The 11955-nt window shown below is 36.8% G+C and overlaps 1 protein-coding gene across 1 annotated transcript; it reads right to left on the bottom strand.

Annotated features, from left to right (window-relative positions):
• Positions 1–6645: 6645 nt before the first annotated feature.
• On the bottom strand, positions 6646–7728 carry LOC141341244 (2-oxoglutarate receptor 1). Its single transcript, XM_073846394.1, has one exon. It carries the CDS (start codon positions 7722–7724, stop codon positions 6705–6707), a length of 1020 nt encoding a protein of 339 aa, XP_073702495.1. The 5' UTR covers positions 7725–7728; the 3' UTR covers positions 6646–6704.
• Between the last annotated feature and the right edge of the window lie 4227 nt (positions 7729–11955).

Here is an 11955-nt window from a genome sequence, read left to right as displayed (position 1 = left end):
TACCCATTCTTTATACTGGATTAAGTGTGTGAACCCTTTACAAATGTCTGCATTGATTGCTCATAAAATGTATTCTGATCTTAATTTAACTCCGACTATACTAAAAACATAAACAACTGCAATTTTCACATTTTTTCTTGACAAATTTTTTGAAATGTTTTATATTCTATTTAAGAATGTATCTTTTAAAAAATATATACACCTACGCTTGTGCTTTTGGCATGTTTTAAATAATGTCCACTCTGATGAGATATAAAAAGTTATTTTATTCTATGTATTATTCTATCTTATTTTCCCATAAGAGTGGGCGTGGCCATTTGTACATTTTATGGGTATGGCTTTTAGTCTCATCCACATCCAGCTATTTTTAGCTGTACAAAACAGCTTGTTTTGCTGCTTGATATTGCAAATAGGTGTGTCTTACCATATTTTTTTACTGTTTACTGCACATTGATATTCTTGTTATTTCCCTATAGCAGCTAATAAAACAGAAGTCTTGCCCATAGGCTTACTTCTGCGTTGAAGAATAAGGTGGATACAGTGGTGGTCCCCACACCTTACCAGCTGAATACTTACTTTACCACAGTACTATTGGTTGTAGAATACCTTAATCATTCGTAAAGAATACACATGTGATTTTTGGTTATTTCTAAAATAGAGCTGGTAACTGAAAAACTCAAAGCTGAAAAACATTACTTACTGCACCAACTGCATGGTTGTAGTGACCTGCTAGAAAAAAAGGTCATCAGGAATCAACCTGATTGTTGAAATTACATTCCACAGTGATGCATTTCTGGTAATTTAACAGAATGAAAAGATGTCATGTTATTAGACAGTGACTGATTCATCCACTGGTTACATGAAAACCTTTCCCCTCATGGTCTCCAACGAAACATCCTGATTATGTCCTCAGTGACAGAAACTGTCATCCAAATTCCCAGTTGTCAGAACACTTAAAATAGCTTTTTCATTGAAATGGCTTTGTTACTTGTGTATTCCAAAGCTTATTTCATTTTGGGTTACTGTATGATAACAGGATATAAAAGTGATTTTATTGTTTGTTATGCCAAAATCAATGTCAATAATTAACCTGCAGTATTACCATTTCCTTAACCATCACCATATGCACAGGAGAGCACAACAGAGCTGTTTAGTTGCAACATCAATTTGCTAATTATGCTAGTTGCCAGTTGCTTTAGGAATGTTTAGATAACCTTTATGGGTAAGGTCAATGTTAACATTCACATTTAATTTTACAACATCTAGTCTCAAGACAAAAACGTACCTGGGGCACTTTTTCGCGAGACGCCAAATAGTAGGCTACCAATAAGGACATATTACTGCAGTTTCCAAAAGAAATGAAAACTAGAGGCAGTAAAACGCTGACACCTTTTATTCTTTTTCACGCAAAGTATTATTTGCACAGTTTGAAAAAGCATAATTTTCGCACAATTACTCGAAGAATATTAAAAAGGATTTTAACATGCTGGGAGATTTGAAAACTGATGCTTTTGAATGTTAGCATATAATTATATCCAGCCATTCCATGGCTGGCAGGTTTGTTCGGTAGCTCACGAATTATGGAGATGAGTGAAAATCTAGTTTTTTTTTTATGTTGTTTATTTGTCTATGTGGTGTTTTTAATATGCTTTTAGACAAACCATGTGCCAATTCTTTAATGAACACCATTGCTTAGTATATTTTCTACTTAAAACTGTGGTTTCCCAAAGGCTGTCCCAGAAATAGGTATTTTTTTGCTACGTCACAAAATTCAGTAACCAATCACGTCAAATGGCGTCAACAAATGTCTGTTTATATATTAGCTTAGCTTTCGTTAACATTATAGGTTAAGTTTAGAGTTGGGCATATTTCCAACACGGAGCAATAAAGGAGTTGTTCACTTTCAGAACAAAAATGTACAGATAATGCACTCACCCCCTTGTCATCCAAGATGTTCATGTCTTTCTTTCTTCAGTCGTAAGGAAATTATGCTTTTTGAGGAAAACATTTCAGGATTTCTCTCCATATAATGGACTTCTATGGTGCCCCAGAGTTTGAACTTCCAAAATGCAGCTTCAAATGGCTCTAAACGATCACAGCCGAGGAAAAAAGGGTCTTATTTAGCAAAATGATTGGTTATTTTCTAAAAAAAAATAAAAATAAATAAATAAATTACAATTTATATACTTTTTAACCTCAAATGCTCGTCTTGTCTAGTTCTGTGTGTAATCTGTGTAGAGATTAAAAAGTATATAAATTGTAAATGTTTTTAGAAAATAACCAATCGTTTTGCTACCTTTCTTGAGCTGTGGCCTAATGGTGAGAGAGTTGGGCTTGTAACCCAAAGGTTGCCGGTTCGATTCCCACACCGGCAGGAATTTAAGGTGGGAATTGTGAATGAACAGCGCTCTTTCCACCTTCAATACCATAACTGAAGTGCCCTTGAGCAAGGCACTGAATCCCCAGTTGCTCCCCGGGCACTGGAGCAACGGCTGCCAACTGCTCCGGTGTGTGTGTGTGTGTGTGTGTGTGTGTGTGTGTGTGTGTGTTTGTTCACTCCTCTCTGCTGTGTGTGTGCACTTGGATGGGTTAAATGCAGAGGGCCAATTTCGAGTATGGGTCACCATACTTGACAATACGTCACTTTCACTTTCCTCAGCTGGGATCATTTAGAGCCCTTTGAAGCTGCATTTAAGCTGTATTTTGGAAGTTCAAACTCAGGGGCACCATAGAAGTCCATTATATGGAGAGAAATTCTGAAATGTTCCTCATAAAACACAATTTCTTAACGACTGAAGAAAGAAAGACGTAAACATCTGGGATGACAAGGGGGTGAGTACATTATCTGTGAATTTTTGTTCTGAAAGTGAAGTACTCCTTTAACTTTTAACAACAGTACCCGGATGTGTGAACTCTAAACCGCCGCAATATGTACCTAGAAACAACTTAATAAAACGCAGCAATAAGTACCTATATCAGGGTTCACGTATTGAACCTGTGCTTTAGCGCCACTCAGTGGACATTTATTTTTGAAACTGCCGCGAAACGTGCAGTAAGGTACGTAAAAACGGTGCTGCAAAAATGTATCCAGAGGTACGTATTTTTATGAGACTGGGTAGTACGGTGGCCGAGAGAGGCCAACGCGCTGCAAACAAGAAAACACATGCAAACAGAAAAAAACGACAACAAATTAAGAAAACATCTTTATCAGTTTGACAACACAGGCGCTGCAAATCCTCGCAACGCAAACACAAATACGGAAACGCGCTGCAAATTCTCACAACACAACCAAACTCAAACGCGCTGCGAACACACAAACGCGCTGCATATAGCACGGTCCACAACGGAAATGTTTCAGGGGGACCTCAAAAAGTGATGAACCCATCTGGGACCTGATTATTTTTTCAGTGGCTGTTGGTCAGAGCAGAGGTGTTATCGGTGAACTATCACCTTTTAGTGATAGTATAGTATCACTTAAAGGTGATAGTGATATAAACAATCAGGTAATATAGTGATATAAATAATCAGGTCCCAGATGAGTTCGTCACTTTTTGAGGTCTCCCTGAAACATTTCCGTTGTGGACCGTGCTATATGCAGCGCGTTTGTTAGTTTGCAGCGCCCTCGTGTGTTCGCAGCGCGCAGCTCGTTTCTGTATTTGTGTTTGCCTTGCGAGGATTTGCAGCGCCTGTGTTGTCAAACTGATGAAGATGTTTTCTTAATTTGTTGTCGTTTTTTTCTGTTTGCATGTGTTTTCTTGTTTGCAGCTCGTTGGCCTCTCTCGGCCACCGTAGGGGTTGCTTGTTAGCAACTTACATTTGAATCATGGTTTCAAAATTCTGTTTGAGATATTTTGTAGTCATAAATGAAAACAAGTATTCTAGTATTCCTCATCCATTCAAATCTCTTCAAAGAAGGCAATGATATTGACATGTTGGAAGTGCAAGTGGAGGAAAAGAGTCATTCAATGGCCCTTTATGCAGGTTACATGTGAGTGGGTTGCAAGAGGTTGTCATTTTGTGTAACTATGTAAGGGATAATGTACATTTTCTTGAAAAGGAACGTAGGGCAGAATTTACTTTTAAATAAATAGACAATTTTATGATGTAGGCTGAAAATGAGCTTCCCCTATTTGACAGACCAGTAGCCGCCACTGCTTTGGAGCGGTGATTATTCGAAAAGAACGAACCTGCAAATGTCTCAACTGAGAACCAATCAGAATCAAGCATTCTACAAAGCCGTGTAATAAGAATGAATAATTGAATCAACTTGATTGATAGGATGAACTGCGCAAACAACATTGCTCAGCAAATGCTCATAACACAAAGGATATGCTTTGTTCATTTCCACAGCAGTTTTCTCTCTGTGCTTTGACGGTGTGTAGCCTACTGCATTCGGTGTTGGAAAAGAGGATTCTTCCAAAATGAGTTCATTTAACAGTTTTGACAGTCCTCACAAATATTACAATGGAGCAACACAGCTTAACATCAGATAGCGATGTTCTTTGTTGATTGCTGAAAGCTGGCTGAGCTGAAGGAATGTCAGGCTGCTTATAGTAATGCTTCCTTATTGTAATGTAATAGCCTTTATAATGTCTAAAGTGATTCTGGGATTGAAATAGCTCCCTGTAAATACCAGTGTGTTTCCTTGTCTGTGAAGATATTAGTCATTCAGGTAATCAAAGGATGTCTTGTTTTGTGTGGCCACTCATCCGTGGAGTGGGGGAAAGAAAAAAAAATTCCCAAGAGTGGATGAAGTCTCATGGATGAGTGGAGAAACTCCTTACATGAAAAGAAAAGCATCTGACCCAAATGACCCAGAAAGTGAAATATATATACACTACCAGTCAGGTTTTTGGACAGTATGATTTTTAATGTTTTTGTTAAGTCTCTCCTGCTCCCCAAGCCAGCATTTTTTTTAATCCAAAATACAGCAAAAGCAGTAATATTGTGAAATATTTTTACTATTTAAAATAACTGCTTTTTAATTTAAATTTTAAAATGTAATGCTAAATTTTCAGCATCATTACTCCAGTCTTCAGTGTCACATGATCCTTTAGAAATTATTCTAATATGCTGATTTGCTGTTATCATTATATTCATCAATACTTAAAACAGTTTTTTCAGGATTCTTTGATGAATAGAAAGATCAGCATTTATACACCATTCAAAAGCTTGGAGTCCATGTAAAAGTAAAGTGATGATAAAGACATTCATAATGTTTTTGCTGTACTTTTGATCAAATAAATGCAGGCTTAATGAGCAGAAGAGACTTCTTTAAAAACATTAAAAATCGTTATGCGTTTGTGTCTACAATATATTTTTATTAACAGAACTTAGATATTTAACAATCTTGAATATTTAATAGTTTTTACATGTTACCTGTTTGATATAAAACAATTAAAATTTTAAAAATGTTAACAAAAGAAACAAAGCAGCAGTAAGCTATTTTACATTTATATTTACATTACATTTTGTACAAGTCTGTACAATGATACCAGTATTAATAAACTTATATACATAACTGTTAAAAGCTTGAGTTGGTAAGATTTTTCTTAAAAAAAAAAAAAAGTCAGTTTCCTCCAAGGATGCATTAAATTGATTAAAAGTGACAGTAAAGACATTTACGATGTTACAAACATCATTACAGCATTGTTATAACATTTTGTTTTAAAATAAATGGTAAAAATAAAATAATAAAATAAACTTTTTTATTCATCAAATAATGTTGAAAAAAAATCTATCATTTTCACACAAATATAATTAAAGCAGGACATTTGTTTTTAACATAGGTAATAAGAATAAATGCGTTGACATGACAGGAATAAATTGCAGTTCAAAATATATTAAAATAGAAAAATGTTTTATATTTTCACAATATTTCATTTTTTACTGTATGTTTATTAAATCAATAGAGCCTTGGTAAGCATTCGAGACTTAATTCAAAAACCATTCAAAAAAATCTTAGCAACCCCAAACTTTTTTATAGTCTCTATATACATACAGTATACACACACTTTATAATAAAGGTCCATTGAAGTGCTTTGAAACACGCTGCGTTATTCTATGAGTTGACGTAATTTCAACTGAAACAGAAGAGAGTGCAGGACATATCAAGCAGTCCCGCCCCTTTTTTAAATAACCAGTAGCGTTTTATTTCTATTAGCTTGGGCCAGAGCCGTTGAACTTGGTAAAGCCACATTTGTCAGCATATGTCAGCCACAATCTCATCCATATCGTTATAAAATATAACATTCTGTGTAGAATTTAAATGGATCCGCGCCAGTTCCTGTATATGATCCACTCCGAGCTATTGTGTCTTTGGGCCAGAGCAGACTGTGTGCCAGCCTTTTTTTGCCCCAATGGAAAGCATATTTACACTGTCCGAATCATTCCCTGTCCTCTATATAGTGCACTATGTGCCATCGCCGTACAGAAAATACTAATTCTGTGAACAAGTGACCGATTTCAGCCGGTGCTTCAGCATCTGTTCATAGTGTAGGGGGCGGGACACTTCAGATTCTAGAGAGCATTTGATTGGACAGAAAGTTTGATGAGAAGCTGAAATGCAGGGTGATGTCAACAAAATCGTTTATTCATTTTGGAGTTAGAGGCTGTTTTCAATGCTTATATTTTGCAAATGCGAATTTTGTCATTGTTTTGGGGCACACTAGCTTATAGATGACCTTAAGGCTAACATATTCATACTATAAGCCAAAATTGGGGACATTGATACAGGTGTTCATGTGGTCCTTCTTTGAAATGTTGTTCGGAGAGTGGATTATAGATAATGTGCTGCTTGTGCGCTCCTTCCTGTGTACAATACTCCAAAAAGCCTTTTGAAACTTGTCTCCCGCCAGTGTATACAGTGCTAGATTGAAGAAGGTGTTGAGGCCAGCCAGGGGTCGTGACAATATGTAGGCTGCGTGGATGCCTCTCCTCTGCATGCACGACACGCCAGGTCTGCGCAGGCTATCCACCCTCAGCAAACGCATTATATGGTATGGCAAGAAGCACAGCACAAATACGACCAGAATCAGAAAGGACAGCATGCGAACTCTGTAGCGACTCGGCATGTTTTTGGATATGCTGCTGCCCAGAGAGCCTGCAATGTGAGTGTAGCTCCAGCACACCACCAGCAATGGCAACACATATGCAAAAACTGTGAGTATCCAAGCGTACCACCACACCACCTGTGGATCATTACTGGCGAAGTCAAGGCATTTTGTTATGTTGTCCTTCTGGTGTACAGTAATCATCCCCAGCATGGGGCCGATCTCCACCAATGAAATGGCCCAGACTGCCAGACAAGCCAAGATGCCCCATCTTTTCCGTCGGATCTCAGCTGCCTTCAGCGGGTGCACCACTGCGATGTAACGGAAGACGCTGAGGCAGGTTAGGAAGTGGATACTGCCGTAGAGGTTGTAGTAGAAACAGAAACGGATGAAACGACACATGAACTCTCCCAAGGTCCAGTTTCTGGTAATGTAAAATTGGATCAGAACAGGTAAACTCAATGCATACAGCAGATCAGCTACTGCCAGGTTCACCATTAAAATGCTGCTGCTCTTCCAGGGTCTGAGTTTTGCCAGGTAAATGATGATCGCCAGGACGTTTCCCACAAGTCCAACTACAGAAATGAAGGTGTACATCACTGGCAGATAATAAATCTTTATGTAGTCGTCAACAGGAAAACAGTCAGTTGAATTCATTTCCAGACCCGCCATTGCTTTCTGTTGCTACTCGAGAACAAATACAAAGAAGTACAAATATTTTTTTTATACTGAACATGTAAATTTGTCTTGTTTATTAAATTAATTAATTACTACATACACTACCAGTCAAAAACAGTAACATTTTAAAGTGTTTTTACTTTTTAAAATAACTGTTTTCTATGTTAATATATTTCAAATGTCATTTATTTCTGTGATCAAAGCTGAATTTTAGAATGAACTTACAAATTAAGTCTGTGCAGTTACCATATGGTATCCATTCATGGTATCAGATATAGTAATGTAGATTGATATATGTGACCATGGACCACAAAACCATACCTGTAGGGTCAATTTAGAATTTTTGAGATTTATACAGCTGAATTAATACGCTTTCCATTGATTTGTGATTTATTAAGATAGGACAATATTTGGCTGAGATACAACTATTTGAAAATCTGGAATCTAAGAAATATTGAGAAAATCGCTTATAAATGTTTCAAATTAGGTTCTTAGCAATGCATATTACTAATCAGAAATTAAGTTTTAATATATTTACGGTAAGAAATGTACAAAATATCTTACTTAATATTCAATGATTTTCGACATAAAAGAAAAATGTATAATTTGGCCTATACCATTGTCTATTGCTACAAAATAGACCCGTGCTACTTATGACTGGTTTTGTGGTCCAGGGTCACATATCATGTTTTGAATAATGATTATCCACATGACTCAAATAATGAATAATATCATTTTCAGGATATGAATTTTGACACTACTGTACAAATGATAACAATTCTTTCTGTGGCAGTGTTTGGTACATCATAGTAAATGCCAAAATAAATAAATAACCATGATATTTTGGTTCCATGTAAAAATAAGCCAATGATATATGGTTCTTTTTTTTAAGCCATTAACATACAAATTTCAATAGATTTTTATTAACATAAGATATTTTACACTGATTGAACTCACCAAGTGTTGTTGATCCCTCACTTTCCACTCGGGTTAGTTTTCAGTCTTTAAGTGCATATCGTAGATCCATACAGTCATCATCAGAGATTCAGAGACATGTGGTTGTCTATCAAGAGTCATCTGTGTTTTTGCATTGTCTGGCTTCACTCCCTAGAAACGCACACACGTGCAGTGAGTCACCTTCTTCATTCCAGAAGTAAGCTTTATGCCTTGAGTTACTATTTAACATTTCCTTTATATCTTCCTAATACACTCACATTTCCTGCAACACTTCATAAGAAATTCCAAATCTTTATAGCCCACACAGTACACTGAGAGTGGAAGGTCAACATGATTATTCATTTGACGCTCATAAGGATGCATTCTCAAAATTGTTTCATGCAGACCCATCTGCATGTCTTATCCTGTGACAAATGTGCAATGCTTGTGGAAATAATTATCCTATCTGATACCAAATGTCACCAGTTCAGATCAGTGCTGACTAGTATGTTGTTTGTAAAACTGAACTATAAGATACACACAAGCACATGTACTGTTAAAGCACCTGTTTATCTGTTATAGACTGCTCCGGGAAGTTCTTGAACACACCTTACGGTATGAGGAAACAGGAGGCCAAATAAATAGCCACAAGGTCTTAAACTTCACTGTTTATTGTGTGTGAAATTAGTGTGCTCACCCAGCCAAAGGTTGGGTAAGAGGGTTTGCACTTATGTCCCGGTTTGGCAGATGTGGGTATAGTTCCAAGTTTCCCCTGCTGAAAAAAAAAACACAGCTAAAACCAGCCTAGGCTGGTTGGCTGGTTTTAGCTGGTCAACCAGTCTGGTTTTAGCTGGTCATAGCTGGGAGGCTGGCTGGTTTTAGAGGGGTTTTGGCCATTTTCCCAGCCTGGCCAGGCTGGTCAGGCTGGTCTTAGCTGGTCAGGCTGGGAAACCAGCTTAAACCAGCTACTTCCAGCTTAAACCAGCTAAGACCAGCCAACCAGCCTAAGCTGGTTTTAGCTGTTTTTTTTTCAGCAGGGACATTTACTTCGTTACATTTACTTAAGTAAAATGTTTGGGTAACTAATACTTTAAGAGTATATTTAAAGATGGGACTTTTACTCAAGTACATTTTAAGTGACAAAACGGTACTTTTACTTCGTTACTGTAGGGGACGCTCTCGTTACTTTATCTAAAAATGTAAATGCTGCACATAGGCGGAGGGTGAACCTACGGTGCCCGCCAGGGGACACCTTCGGTTCACTTATGTTTGTCGTGGCCACGACATATAAACTCGTGGGAACATGATATTATGTTGTGGCCACGAGATATTAAGTCGTGGGAACGTCATATTAACTCGTGGGAACGTGATATTATGTCGTGGCCACGACAAACATAAGTGAACCGAAGGTGTCCCCTGGCGGGCACCGTACCTATAAACAACTAGTTGTGCGTTTATAAAATAAAGGAAAACAGAAGATGCGCTTTCTGCCGTCTGTTCTTGAACATCGCTTCACAATGAACATAGAAAGCTTTAAATTACCACTTTAAAACGAAATAATTCAAATCGAAAATAGAAATGTTCATTATGTAATCTGTAAAGATTTAAAGATATTTCTATATAAAGGCACGTCCAATGAAGAGATGGCGAGAAAATTTTCTCTTTATCTCCATTATTGATGAATGTCTAAAATATAAACGTAAGGAAAAGCCTAAAACAGGCTTTTTAACATTTTATAATTCTATTAAAATTATAATGTTATAGAATATACTACAAAATTATAATTATAATTACAAATTATACTGGCATAGAGTATATGTAAAACTTTAATAATTGTAGCTGCTTATATTTTCAGATTTTATGTTTCTCTGTTCTATTTATCTTAAAATTTAGAGGATTTGCTGCAACGCAATTTTGTCTGATATGCAAATTATTTATTAGCCTATTAGTATTTTAATCCATAAAGCAAATGCTTTAAAAACACCTTTAAAAATTACTATTTTTGCATCCAGATGCTTTTAAAGAACTTTTCAATATACATGTTATCTTATATCTTAAATGAACTTGTACCTTAAATGTAAACCATGATTTCGTTGTATTCCCTGTGTAATGAATCTCTTACTTAGCTACATTGCAGGTGCGTCTGAGCTTTGTTGTTTATGATTAAAAAAAAATCAAGAGTTGCGAGCACTCAACAAAACTGACAAGACTCATTTGAATGCTTCTGATAGACATTGCATTCCTAACCCAACAAAATCGTGTGTGGTTCGTTTTAACACTGTAAAAACGCCTAAAAAGAATTACGGTGCAGATTAGCTGATCTTAATGTAATGCCGCAATTTACATTTTCTATTCATTTTCATTTTATTATCAACAGACGTAATATAGCCTATTGAATTTGTTTGTGCAGGGGAATATGTCCAATTTAGTGGCATTTTTTGGATCATACAGTAGGCCTATATTATGTATTTTATATAATTAATAGAGCGATCTCCTCACATGACCGCTACCGAACAACTGATCTTCTTCCGTCTGTTCTGCATAATGTAAACAAATGTATATTTCTACAAGCGTAAATACTGTGAAAAAAATCAATATTAATTGTGTCTAGGCAACGGAATTCATCCTGGAACAGGTCGCGCGCCGCTGCACAGAGCTAACGCGGGTTTGGCGGGTGTTTGACAGTTTATAGAGAAAGCTAAGACATGTGATCAAATGGGCGGCAACCTCTTCAGAACGCAAAGAATTATGGGTATGTTTGGCCCGGCTGGCATAGCAGGCTAGTAATCTGGCATGAAAATAATGAAAAATTAACGTGAAAACAGAATATAATCCTACAAAATGCAGCGAGCTAAAGAAAACATTGTCGGATCATACCGCCTAAAACTAAATCCTTATGCAAAAACGAGATATGACGAAGGGAATCAAAGGACTGGATCCTTACGAGCAGAGCGACTGGTCAAGGGACGTCAAACTGTTGCCCAACTTCCAGCACCCATATATATATACAACTATATGATATTAAGTGTTAGTGCATACACACACGAAGTTGCGATAATCAGAACTGTCCTTATTAGTGGTTCCATTTAGGTTGCGTGGGACTCAGCAGCGCACCAGCCAGAGAAGAGTCATGGCAGTGCGATGCTTGCACATGTCTGTAACTTATCACCCACAACCTACCCTCATACATTTCCAGTTCTTTTCTATGGATTCTTTATAATGTAACTGTTTTGATCTAAATGTATTAACATGTTAAATATGTAAAGAAACTGAAATTAAGTTGGTTGTT

Source organism: Garra rufa, chromosome 8 (assembly GCF_049309525.1).
Source record: "Garra rufa chromosome 8, GarRuf1.0, whole genome shotgun sequence".
NCBI classification, from domain to species: Eukaryota; Metazoa; Chordata; class Actinopteri; order Cypriniformes; family Cyprinidae; genus Garra; species Garra rufa.
The sequence above is the reverse complement of the archived record's forward strand: the minus strand, read 5'-3'. Positions and strand labels throughout refer to the sequence as shown.